The sequence below is a fragment of the Tetrahymena thermophila genome, assembly GCF_000189635.1.
Source record: "Tetrahymena thermophila SB210 genomic scaffold scf_8253823, whole genome shotgun sequence".
Taxonomy (NCBI): Eukaryota; Ciliophora; class Oligohymenophorea; order Hymenostomatida; family Tetrahymenidae; genus Tetrahymena; species Tetrahymena thermophila.
The window spans coordinates 67141-80250 of record NW_002475930.1 but is presented as its reverse complement, the minus strand read 5'-3'; the positions used below and the strand labels follow the sequence as shown (position 1 = coordinate 80250).

General features: G+C 22.1%; 2 protein-coding genes across 2 annotated transcripts; one reads left to right on the top strand and one right to left on the bottom strand. All coding sequences in view use genetic code 6, as the record gives it.

The window, feature by feature from the left end:
* Positions 1-1077: 1077 nt before the first annotated feature.
* On the top strand, positions 1078-4601 carry TTHERM_00678010 (hypothetical protein; the record flags this gene model as incomplete). The annotated part of the gene is made up of 6 exons (XM_001027777.1): positions 1078-1107; positions 1230-1568; positions 1648-1890; positions 1945-2712; positions 2780-3566; positions 3754-4601. 6 exons carry the CDS (start codon positions 1078-1080, stop codon positions 4599-4601), a joined length of 3015 nt encoding a protein of 1004 aa, XP_001027777.1.
* Positions 4602-7744: 3143 nt separating this feature from the next.
* On the bottom strand, positions 7745-10816 carry TTHERM_00678000 (hypothetical protein; the record flags this gene model as incomplete). The annotated part of the gene is made up of 3 exons (XM_001027776.3): positions 7745-8099; positions 8381-9100; positions 9180-10816. The coding sequence occupies 3 exons, from the start codon at positions 10814-10816 to the stop codon at positions 7745-7747; spliced, it is 2712 nt and encodes a 903-aa protein (XP_001027776.2).
* Positions 10817-13110: the final 2294 nt, after the last annotated feature.

Genomic DNA, 13110 nt, shown 5'->3' with positions numbered 1-13110 from the left:
ATTAAGTTAATTTTCTATGAAAAACAAAAATATTCTTCTTTTCATTTACTTAAAAGATATTTTTAATAAAAATTACTTTTTTACTAATTGTTTATTATTATCTAATTTTGTTTATTTATTTATTAAAAAAAGATTTTGAGATAGTGACAAAAGTAAATCCAACAATATAATTTTAATTAAATATTTTAACTTTAAGCTTTAATTTCAGTTTTTATTTAGAAGTTATTATTATAAATTACTAATTGTAAATATTTAGTTTTTTTATGTATAAGTAAGTATTTATTTATTTATGATTGAGAAGATATTTTTTTTATTTTTAGTCTCTGTTTTTTAAATTTTACCATTAATTAATTAAAATTTCATTATATATAAAAGAATTGATATTTTTGCAACAAAAATATTTAGTCTATGATGAAAGTAAGTATGCATATATCATTGAGAAGATATTTGTTAATTTTTTATTAATCTCTGCCTTTTAAATTTATTTTGGATTATTAGACTAAAATTTTGTTTATTATAAAATATTTGATATTTTTACAACATACAAATATTTTTAATAGTAACAATCAAATTTATTGTTTCATGAAAATAAATATGATTTATATTAATTCCAGTATTATTGTATTAATATGAGAGTAAATATAAATTTTTAATTTTATTAATAATATTTAGTTTGTTGTAATAGCAGTAAAATGTGTGGCTAATGTAAGATTATGAATCATATGTTTACGGATACTTAAGCAATATTTATTGTTTCATGAGTAATAGAAGAGAACTTAAGTAATCAATAAATTTATAAAAATTTACTTGCTATTATATTAGTTAAGAAATAGTATTGGATTGAAATCTTATTACTTTGCAAGATATAAGAAGGATACATTTTTAATTTTAATTGCATTTCCTTCAGATAAAGTTCTATTCAAAGTTATTGATTTATTGATTGAATGATTGATAAATTATTATCAAAATATAAATTTTGAAGTAAATAGGTGTTTATTAGTTGAGTAAAGGAGAGAAGAAAATAAAAAGAAATTTTTTCACCAAAATTATAGATTAACTTTTTAAACTTAGATTAGGATGATAGGAAAAGATGATAGCTTAGACTCAGTAAAAAACAAATAGTTTTATTGATTTGCTTTTTCTTTTTTAATCAACCAATCCATTTATTATAGATTTGTTTATGATGATATATTGATGTGATTTCAAAAAAATTATTAAAATAATTATAGCTGAAGAAGTAGGTGAAAACACTAGAAAAATAGTTAGCAGACCAAGAAAGGAAGGCAGCTATGAATGATAAAAAGGCATAGAAGGAGGTATCAAAATATAAATTAGATGCTGAGAAAGAGAAAATTGAAAAAGAGTCTTTAATCAAAGAAAGGTCTGAATTAGAAGATAAGGTGAGAAAGCTCAATATAGAACTAAACAAAAGCAGCAAAGATAAGAAATCTGATGAGAATCAAACTATAATCAATAATTTAAAGAAAGAAATTGAAAAGCTTAATTTGATGAAACCTTCTCCTGAAATGCTTGCCATGTTAGAAATGTCTGAGGCACCTACTTACCAAGTACAAAAAATTATAATTTAATCTAAGCAATTAATGTATTAATTACTTACTTACTTATTTTTATGCGTTAAAAATATAGGAATTATTTAGAAATTTTTAGAATCTCTAAAATGATAATAAAAAATAAGAAGAGGAAATTGAGAAGTTAAAGAAAGGAGCAATAGACTCTATAGTAGAAAAAACAAATGAACTTTAGCAGAAAGTTAAACAAATTGAAGAATTATAGGAATTAAATCAAAGCCTTGAAAGGAGTTTAAAAGATAATGATTATGAAAATTAGCAAATGAGAGATCAATTAAGATCTGTTTAATCAGAAAATAATGTATTTGCATTTATTTTGTTTTTATTAATTTATTGAATTAGATGTTTTTTAAAGAAAGCTGAATTGCTAGAAGAAGAACTTAAATAGATCAAGGTTACTCTTTAATAGAAGGATGAATAGCTTGAGAATTTAAGATAGGAAGTTGAGAAGTAGTAGTAAAAATTCTAAGACTAGTTAACCTAGGAGTAAAGCTTAAAAGAAGAAGCAATCATAGAAAAAGAAAGAGAAGTTATTAAAAGTTATGAAGAAAAGATGCACGAAATCGATAGCTAATTTAGAAACAATGAAAAGGAGTTGCTTTAAGAGCTCCGCCAATGTGAGGAAAAGCTAAAAAACGCTGAGCTTCAAGCCTAATCTCTTGAGGAAGAGAAGCAATCTATTTCAAAAGGATAGAAAACATAATCTGATAAAATTGAATTGAAATATCAATAGAAAATTAAAGAGTTGGAAGCTTAAATGGATGAAACTTAGTCATATCACGAAAAAATTCTATCTACAACAAAACAACAATATGAAAATATGATTTTACAATAGGAGCAATCAATGTAAAAGCAGATTGATGAATTAAACGAGCAAATTGAATAGCTACAAAAACACAACAACAGTCAGGAAGGTAAATCCTAAGAGGCAAATGAAGCTATCAAAGCTAAAGAAGAACAAATAAAGAAACTAGAAGATTAAATTATAGAAAAGCAGGAATAATTAGAAACAAAAATTCAAGAATATGAAGCTTAAATATTCGAATTTAACAAAAAGCATAAAGAAGAAAACAGCTAACTGCTAGCAGAAATAGATCGTCTTAAAATTTATGAAGAAAAATTCGTAATTAATTTTCAATTAAGAAAAACATTTTATTTATTAAATGATAATTTTTAATTAATTTCAAAAGCATCAAAAGAAGTAAGCTGCTGATAGCTTCAATCAAGAATTGAAAAAGATGATAAGAGATAGAAGAAGCAGTTCATCATTTTCTATGAATTCAGACTCAGATGAGACTATGGATGTAAAGGCTGAGTTTGAGAAAATAAGAAGTGAATTTGAAAAAGTAGAGCAACTAAATGAAAAATATGAATAAGAAATAGCAGAAAAGAATGCAGAAATCAGTGCTTTTAGTGAAATTATTACTGAATAGGAAAAAAAAATTTAGGAGAAGACCAATTTGATTATTTAAAATGAAAAAGAAATTGATTAGTTTAAGGCAGAGATAGAATCCTCAGCAATTAAATTAAAAGAAAAAGAAGCTAACATAGAGAATTTGAAAAGCCAAATTAAAAATGCTACTTCATCCCTTACAGAGTAAAGTGACAAGCAGATTCTTGAATTAACAGAGAAGAGCAAGGCAGAAATATCTCATCTTTAAGATACTCTGACAGCTAAACTACAAGAAATAAAATAATTGAATGCAAAAAATACAGAATTATAATAATAAAATTAAAACCTTTAAAGTGCTGTTGATTAAAATAAGCATGAAACTGAGTCATAATTAAAGAAGGAATAAAATTTATAGTAATAAATTAGTCACTTAAAGCAATTAATTGAGTAATCAGAGGCACAACTTAATGAAAAAAATGAATAACTTACTTCAGAAAAAAATTAAAATAAAAGCCTTAAAGAACAAGTCATCAATGAAAAATCTTCACAAAACTAATTATCAGATGAAATAGCTTCTCTAACAGGTAAAAAATTAATTATTTTAAGTTATCAAAAAATTAATCACTTTAAGTTTTGAATATGCTTTTAAATATTTATTTTTTTTAAATAAAATTTACTTAAAATAAACTATTTTATTATCTTGTTTACAATTACTTCCATAAAATTAAAACTAAAATTGAGTTTTAATTAAATTTTTTATTTATTATTCAGCTTAAAACTGTGACATGGAATAAAAGATTAAGGAAATGACTGTCAAGGAATAACAATTATTTGAAGAAAGCAAAGAGTTAAGAACCAAGCTCTCTAATTTAGAAACTAAGATTTAACAATCTGAAGAGACTTTGACCAAAAAAAATGAAGCTTTAGAAAAAATAAAGCAAGAAAAAAAATAAATTTTAAGCGAGACTGAAGGTTTGAAGAGTGAAATCAGCTAACTTAAGCAAAATCTTGAAAAATAAAAGAATGAGATTTAAGAAAAATAAGAACAAGTTAACCGCTTAACATAATAAATTGAGTCTTAAAAGAGTTAAGAAAACGAAATGAAATAGAATCTGAATAAGTAAATCTAGGCTCTATAGTTGAGTTTATCTAAAGAAGAGGCTATAATTAAACAAAATGATAGTGATATAGCCAATTTAAAAGAAAAGATAGCTTAAAAGGAAGAAGAAAAAAAATAAATTCAAAAGAAATTAGCCCAAAATGAAGGAGTAGATGTGAAATAAATAGAATTATTCTAATCTCAATTAGAAGAAAAAGAAAACCAAATTAATCAACTTAAAGATCAAATATAAGACATGAATTTAGAACAAGAGTAAGTAGTTTATGAGCTAAACAAACAAATAAATGCCTTAAATGTTGAAATTAAATAACTAAATCTAAAGATTAATTCAAGCGAAGAGTTGTTCTAACAAGAAAAGAACTAACTTCAATCTGAATTAGAATATGCAGAAAGTGCTGCAATTGAAGCTAAAATGAATTATGCAGAAGTTGCTTGTGAAAGAGACTACTATGAGTGTTGCTACAAAAATCTATGCAAAGAGTATGGAATCAGTATTTGAAAATAAAAAAATGAATAAACTATTTTGAAATGGATTAATATTTATTTAAATAATTGTACAAAACAAACAAATATGTCTAATTTATATTTCAAATTTAATTATTTTAGTACTGCTATTTATTTTCATTAAGCGTCTATTGCCATCTTAAAAATAAAAATATTAATTGATAAAAGTTTTTCAACTTGTTTAATTTTATTTATTTTTATAATAAACTTTTAACTTAAACAAAGTATTTGTTTTTTAGTTTTGAAACAAGAAAAATATTTTAATAAATCATAAAATCAGCTCACTTTCTTTAATAAACATTTTTTTTGAATTTGAACATGACTTTTATTGATGATCTATAAAAATATATTTTTCTAAATGATTTCAAACAAAAAAGAAAACTGAATTCACTTTAAATAAATTTTTTAATAATATTGATTTGGATTTTAAATTTTAAGCCTGAAATTGTTTAATTGTAAAAATTAAATTTTGAGAAAAATAAAAATTAAATAGAAATTTAATTCACTAACTTACATTAATTAAAATAAAGAGAATCATATTTATTTTGTTGTTTTGCTTCAGTTCATTTTTTAAATAAAATTTAAAACTTAAAAAATGCAAATAAATATTTTTGTCGATTCGAACATTAAATTTTATTTTATTTTCAATTCGTTTTTATGATAAAAATATTTCAAAAGTTTGAAATCGAGAAAATGATTGCAACAAAATTATGAACTTTTTGAATTTTAAATTTGAAATTATCAAAATTAATAGGAGAGCTATTTTGTCAATAAGCTAATAAATTCTATGATATTTTATATTTTTTATATCTTTCTTTCTTTTTTTCTAAAAATACAAAAAAAAACTAAACATAAAACTTACTTAAAATAATTTAAAAAATTACATTTAGATATAAACTAAATTTGCTTTATTATATTGTGTAACACATTTGCTTTATTTTATAGTGTAATTAATTTATTAATTTAAAAGAGTAAAAAAAATCAAAAGCTAGTTGCTAATCGAAAATAGTATTTTTCTGATTTGTTCATAATTCTTTCTGAATAGTATTTTCTATTGTATTTTTTTGAAATATTTATTACAAAGTTTGAAAAGAAAAATGTATTGACTTTTATTTATTTGCTTTAGACAGACATTATAATATCTTATTTAAGTATATATTAAATATGAATTTTTACTCTTAAGAGTCCATAGTAATTACAGTATATGTAAGTATATGAATGATAGTTGGATTTTCAAAATAATTAAAATACTTCTTAAAAAATACTGATTGATTAGTTCTTCTACCCGTATTTTTGATATATTATATTTATATTTAGTATCATGACTTCAGAAAAATAATAAACAACATTTTGAAGAAAAAAAAAGAATTAGATGAATTTGGAGGTTACTGAATTTGATAAAAATACTGTATTTTTAAGTAAGAGTTGTAAGTATTAAAATAGTGTAACTTAATAAATATGTGAAAATAATAAATTGTAAATAGCATCATCATTTGAGCAACTTTAGATGATAACATAGTTTTAAATAATTGATTAATTTTTGGGGAATTCAAATATTAATATTTTCAATATTAGGCAAGCCTATATCTTTTTTCTAATGAAATTCTTAAATAAATTTAATAATTGATTAAAATATCATTATTTTATCAAATCTAACAATGAAAGTCATAAACAAAAACGTAGACTTTTTGGCAAAAAACAAGAAATTTAGTTAATTTTTATTTTTTTCCATTTAGCAACAGCATGAACGAACAACATTTAATTTAATATAATTAACTTGTTTCTATATAATTATTAAAGATTCAAAATTTTTTTACTTGAACTAGACCTTTTATTAGATTTACATTATTATTTGTATCAGAAATTATATGAAAAAAATCATAAGTATTTTTATTTACAAAATATAAAATTAATTGCTAACTCGTTTGTTATCAACATAATTTCTTTTAATATTTTAATTTAGCAAAAAAGTGCTTGTCCTTATTTAAAATTGTATAATAACGAATAAATAAATTATATAAAATTATTAAAGCTTGTTTAATATTCATGTAATATAGAATAAATGTCATATATTTTAAAAAATTTTATTGATTGATTAATTGATTACCTATTTTATTTATCAATTTTAGGATATTTTTTTTGAAAAATGAGCCTTTTTTCTAAAATTGATCAATAAAAGAAAAATTTGTAGACTATTTAATATTTTGAAGAAATTTGTTATAATTAATTAAAATCTACATCCATTTAATTCAATATATAATAAAATAATGAAGTAAATTTAAGTAAGCATCTGATGAAATAGATAAATAGATAGATAGATAAATTTATTATATCAATCCCTATTTTTATATGCTAGAACAGCTTAAATTTCATTTTTTTATTTTAAAAATTAATTTGCTTAATCATTCATTTCCAGCTTATATTTGTAAATTAATTAATTAATTTCTAACTAATATAGATAAATATTTTTGATTTTTCGAAAATATTCAAGTGATTTGAGGAATTAATTATCCTTTAAATAAAAAATTTTGGAGACTTAAGTTCTTTAATTTTAATAAGCATGAGCAAGTACATTATAAAGGTTTTTAATTAAAAACGCTATAATCTTAAATAATAGACAAGAGATAATGATTGACTTAAAAAATGTAATTCAAAAATATTATATTAGTTGTAAATTAGAGTATTTTTAGTTATGATCTTAGCTATTTGCTATATATAAATAGATATATATTTCTTTATATTTTTTTGTAAATGATTTAGTATTAAACTATATACAAATAAGTAGAATGAGTGAGTTATACAAGAAATAATACATTAAAACGATTAGATAATAATTATTTATATTATATTAAATTAATATGTATTTTAAATAAATTTATTTTTTAATAATTAACACCCATTTGTTGTTTTTTGGTTGATTGATTGATTGATAGATTGATGCATTTGTTATTTATTAATTTATATATGTAATTTCAATTTTTAGTAATAGTCTATTTTTTATAAGAGTAATTCACTGATTAGTTGTTTTGTTGGTTGGTATCTTTAATTTGTATTTTGTAATTGATAATAATTATAAGAGAGGGAAATTTTCTTTATTAAAATAGTAACAATAAGAGAAGAATATTTTCATTGTTTTTTTCAATGACTGCATTTATAGACTTAATTATTTATTTCAAAAAGAAATTAATCTTTGCTAGCAGATGCTATTGATGGAATTGATATTAAATTCTTGTCATGAAAACGGAAGTATTTTAGCTAGTTGTTCAATGAAATAACCAAGCCATTTAAGCTCGATCCTGAAAAGAAATTTGCATTTTTGACTGATAGATTTAAGGTAAGCAACTAAATTTTTTATTAAGGATTAGTAAGAGATTTTTATTTGAGTATCTCATATATATTTTTAGAATCACAGCAGAATCTTTTATCTTCGTAGTACCAAAAGTCTACAATTTGATCTTAGTTGATTAAATTATCTTCTTTTCCGATTCTCTGGCTAATATATTTGATAAAAAAATATCTTGTTACACTGAAATAAAATAATCATCAATTTGTTGTATTTTTTGATTTGACATAATAAGAAAATTATTTATTTATTTGTTTTCATACTTAATTTGTTTCAAGAATGGGAATATCAAAGATTAGGAAAAAAATTGAGTTGCAATAAAAATTTGAAAGAGTTTTATTGATTTTTTTTTTTTGCTTGATTGGCAGATTGGGTTTGAAGTTTTTTTTAAGAATAGAAAAAAATTTTTAAATAATTAAATAAAATTTTACATGGTTAATTTGTAGTTTTTACTAATGTCAAAGATGAAAAAGTATTTCTACTTTGTCATAACAACGACGGAGTGTCTTGGATATTATAGGACATATTTTATCTTTACAATATCTTGTTATTCTCCGTTGCCAGCATCGATGCTTTTGTATTCATATTTTTCAGTAAATAAATCGTAAAAAATTATAGAGTCTTTTGCATATAATATCAATTTCCCAGCTGTTGGTATGCTTTCAACGCCAAGCAATTTAAAGCTCTGAGAGGAAAATTGTGTCTTTATGGTTTGTGTTTTAAATGGTCTTTCAGGCTGAGATAGCTCAAAAGAGTCAATTTAGAATGCAAATAAATTATTTAAATTTGTTTCCTATACCATGGCAAAAATTAGCTCATTTACTGGTACGATATGTACACCTCTTGGTATATCTTTTTTTATAGATTTTAATTTGTTGCTTTCATTTTTCCTGACTGATAATTCAACTTGGTAAAGTTGGTTTGAACTGAAATTCTAGTATAAAACCTGATTTTGCTGGATGAAATAAAATTTTTCATCAAACTATTACTCAGTTTGCTTTTATTTTTGGCTGAGTTATGCTTACTAAATAATATTTTAGTTAGTCAATTTCAAGGGTGAGTTATGGCTAAGTTGCTTTAAAAGAGTTTCTGAGGGATTTATCTAAGTAGTCTCAGCTTAGTCATGCGAAGCTTCTGTGTTACAAACAAGTCTTTAAATTTAAAAAAAAACAATTAAATTTAATCGTGATAGCACAAAAAAATTATAAAACTGTAAAAAAATTTTATTACCTAGTCGTACTTTTAACGTTTAACATATTGTTCCCATACTAGAAAAAATTAGAGCTGACAGATTTTCCGCACGAAAATGGATTTTCTTCAGCGTTAACTTCGATGTTATTCAAGCTGCTTAGTTAACTTAGAACAGCTATTGAAGAGGGTGTCTATTTGGAATCGTGATTTTTAAGAAAAACTTCTTTTTGAACATCTCTCTCAGATTTTTGCTTTCTAATTTTTTTCTGAATAGGGAAAGGAGATGAAGAGATAGACTTTTCACTTTTGCCATTCGAAAGAACTGAAAAGGAGTGAGTGACTGAAAAGGAATTCTCTTCTTCCATGCTGCTGCCTTTTAAAGCCCCATTTTAATTAATTTTTTGAATGTCCAAGGTAATGTCTTGAGCAAACTCATTGCATCTGATTTTTAAGGTTTTTGGTGGCTATATTTTTTCTGATAGCATTTGACTAGATCTAATATTTTAAATTTTGCTTTCTTCTTCAAGCTTAATTCTTATATCTTTATCTTACTCAACTATAGGTTCTATAGGAAATAATGCACGGTACAAATTATTTTCTTCAATGTTTTTTGTGCTTTAGGAGTTCTACAACGATATTTGTGGATTTTAATTAATTTAATTAATTAATAAAATATTTGATCTTTGAATAATCTGATCTGTTTTCTAATCATCTTATTAAATCGTAGACTTTAAATTCAAGTTTTTCTGCTATTATCCACAGTTTGAAGAGCTTTGACTAAAAGTTAGATATTTCACATCTAATTAATTCAATAGGCTTGTGCTTTGGATTTTTTAAATATTCTCACATAAATTGTGGTTTTGATTTTATATTACGTCATTAAGATTTTAAAATTAATTTTCTTAAACTAGTAAAGTTTATTTTCCCAATATTTAATTTTAAAGTGAATTTTTTTCTTTTGTGCCTTATTGGGTGAGAAGAGATTATTATGTGTTTGCAAAAATCTTAATTTAGTTTTACTAGGCAAGAAAGCTTTAGTCTTTAATATCTTTAATTTGAGCATATAGAACTTATTACTAGTTTTTAGTATCATTCTTAATGGAGTTAATAGTGAGATCGTTTAAAGCAGTGTTTGCCTGTGCAATTTAATTAATTTCCTAAGGATGAGGCGATTTAAGTAAAGGTTATTTTTAATTAAATTATTTTTTCGTAATTTATGCTTGTGAATTTAATTGTTATTAATTTTATTAAAGTTGATCGATCAAAAATTAGTTTCTCAATTAATTTAGATCATAATTTTATAATTCAGTAATATCTATTCCCTTCAAATTCTAAGTTTATAACAACCCAGCCCTTTCTTTTACTACTTCAATAATATCTTCATTTCTTTCCTTGGGAGAAAGAAGCTCCATTTGTATTTATTTTCTAAATTAATCTATGATGTCTTGATCTTGAGATTGGTACTAGCATGAGATATTCATGACCTTATTTTGGCTTAATTTGGGTTGTACTTATTATAGCTCTTACTAATGCAACATCAAACAAACATCGCAAAGATAAAAGCTTTTTGAGTTAGCACTCTAAATAAATTTAGCAGGTTGATGATGAATCGAGCACATTCCCAAATGAATGCCCTGATTCTAAAACTGAAAAGAGTTATGTTGCATGAATAGCATTATCTTTCCTCCAAATGAGTTATAACTCTTATTGTTTTTAGTGTAATATTAAAGATCCTCTCTAAAATTATTTAGAGTTTAAACTTCCTTCTAAATTAAAAAAATATGACTTGAATTGTAAATAAATTTTTTTAATTCAATATTCTGTTTAATGAATTCGAAAAATGAATGTTTTTATTTATTATGTTATTTAATTTCTCAGCTTGTTTTTCAAAAATAATATTTTTTTACTAATTTAATTTATTATAAAATGAGATTGATTGTAACATGATTGAATATTCATTCATAAATCATTTGTTCCCCAATAAGAAAGAAAATATTAGAAATACAAGTGTTATAAACAAAAAGAATTTACCAAAACTAATAAATTAATTAATTAATTAATTTATTTATTCATTTGTTTCTTTGTTTGTTTGCGCAATTAGTAGCAAACAGACTAGCTTTCTATTTACATGCGCTTTAACAAATTGTAATACCAAAGTTTTAAAAATAGCAGTAAAACAAACAATAAATTTCTTTTGATTAAAAATCATAGGATTTAATTATCCTAAGATATTAATTAAATTTTGTCTTCAATAATAATAAATTTCAATATTTTTTTTTTCTTTTTTCTTTCCCCATTCTTTCTTTGTAACGCATTCTTTACTACAATATAGACTTTGCATTACTTTTTGTAAATTATTTATTTTTCATTTAATCCCATGTATTTAATTTATTTTTAAGCACACATTCAAATAAGTGATATTTTTGTAGACTCTTTGAAAAGAGAATTGTTAAGATATTTAGTCTCCAGTTTGAATCTTAGACTTATTTATTGTTAAAATATAATTTATTTGATTAATATAGTTTTTAAATACAATAATGTACTTTTTAATAGCTTTTTGAACCATTTAATTATTTCTACTCAATTATCTCCTTGTTAAATGTGAACAAATTTGCTGATTTTTTCAATAAAAAATAGAATTTATTATTATTTTTTAGTCATGAATCTATAAATTTTCATCTATTTTCTATTTTGCGAGCTGATCACCAACATTTTACTAAAAAATTAAAGCAACTTAGCTTTAAAATTTATAAAATCCAAAAAAATTAAAAATAAAAATTAAGAAAATGGGATTTTCCAGTTATAAAAAATCTTTGTAAGTTATATAAATTTTATCAAATTTAGATTATAAATATTAAAAAGTATAACTTTTTTAAAGATTTATAAAATTAATTGAAACTACAAGCAAATATTAGTTTAATATATATGGAATGGACTATTGTAGATGTATCCAAATTATAAATCAATAAGACGATTCTTTAGAGATATTCTTTAGAAAAAAAAATTAAAGTCAATTAACTAAAAATCTAAAATTATGCTAAATTTATTATTATTTCTTTAAGATAAAATGTTACTTACTTTCAAAAAAATCAATAAAAAGAATTTTTTAAAGAATTGTATCATCTTCTTTGAAATTAAATTTGTTACTTTCAATAATTTGTAAATTAGATTTAGTTGTTTCTTCCCTTATTTATTTAACTTGTTAGTTAGTTAGTTAATATACAAAGAGTTATTAAATAATTTTTATATAAATAATGTAGAAATTGTAATTTGGAGGAGACAACTTTTTTAAAATACAAATTAATTAATTAGTTGTAATTAAAATTACTTTGGATTTGCAATATCTTTTATAAAAATAAAGAACCTTCAAAAAGAATAAATACATACTCTCTGTCTGTCTGCCATTATTAAAATTGAAAACAAAATCTCATTTTTTTAAAAAATAATTTTTGAATTGAAAAAACTTCAATTAATTTCTAAAATTTTTTTAATATTTCAATAAAAAATACTCTTTCTAGAATAAAATCTAGTTTTATTCAAACAAAAAAAATTTTATTTGAATTGATTAAATGTAAGCTTTTTTTTTCTCAGTAATTCATGTATTTTATCTTAATTCTAGAATAAACTATTTTTAGATTCAAAAACATTTTTATTTAGTTCCAACTCTTTTATTCAAAAAGAAGTTACTAAAATAAATCAAATTAATTTATTTTAAAAATATTTTAAACTTTTGACGAAAGATTTTGAAATGTTTTGTTTGTTTGTTTGTTTGTTTGTTTGTTTGTTTTTATTTGACATATTTTTCTTGATTTATTTATCAGGGTATAAAAATTCGATTAAAATAAAAAGGAAATCGATGATGTTTTTAATAAACTATATTATTATATGAATATTTGGCAAAAAAATACTGCTCTCAAAGTGATTATCATATTAATAAACCTATCTATTCCTTTATATATTTATCAAAAAT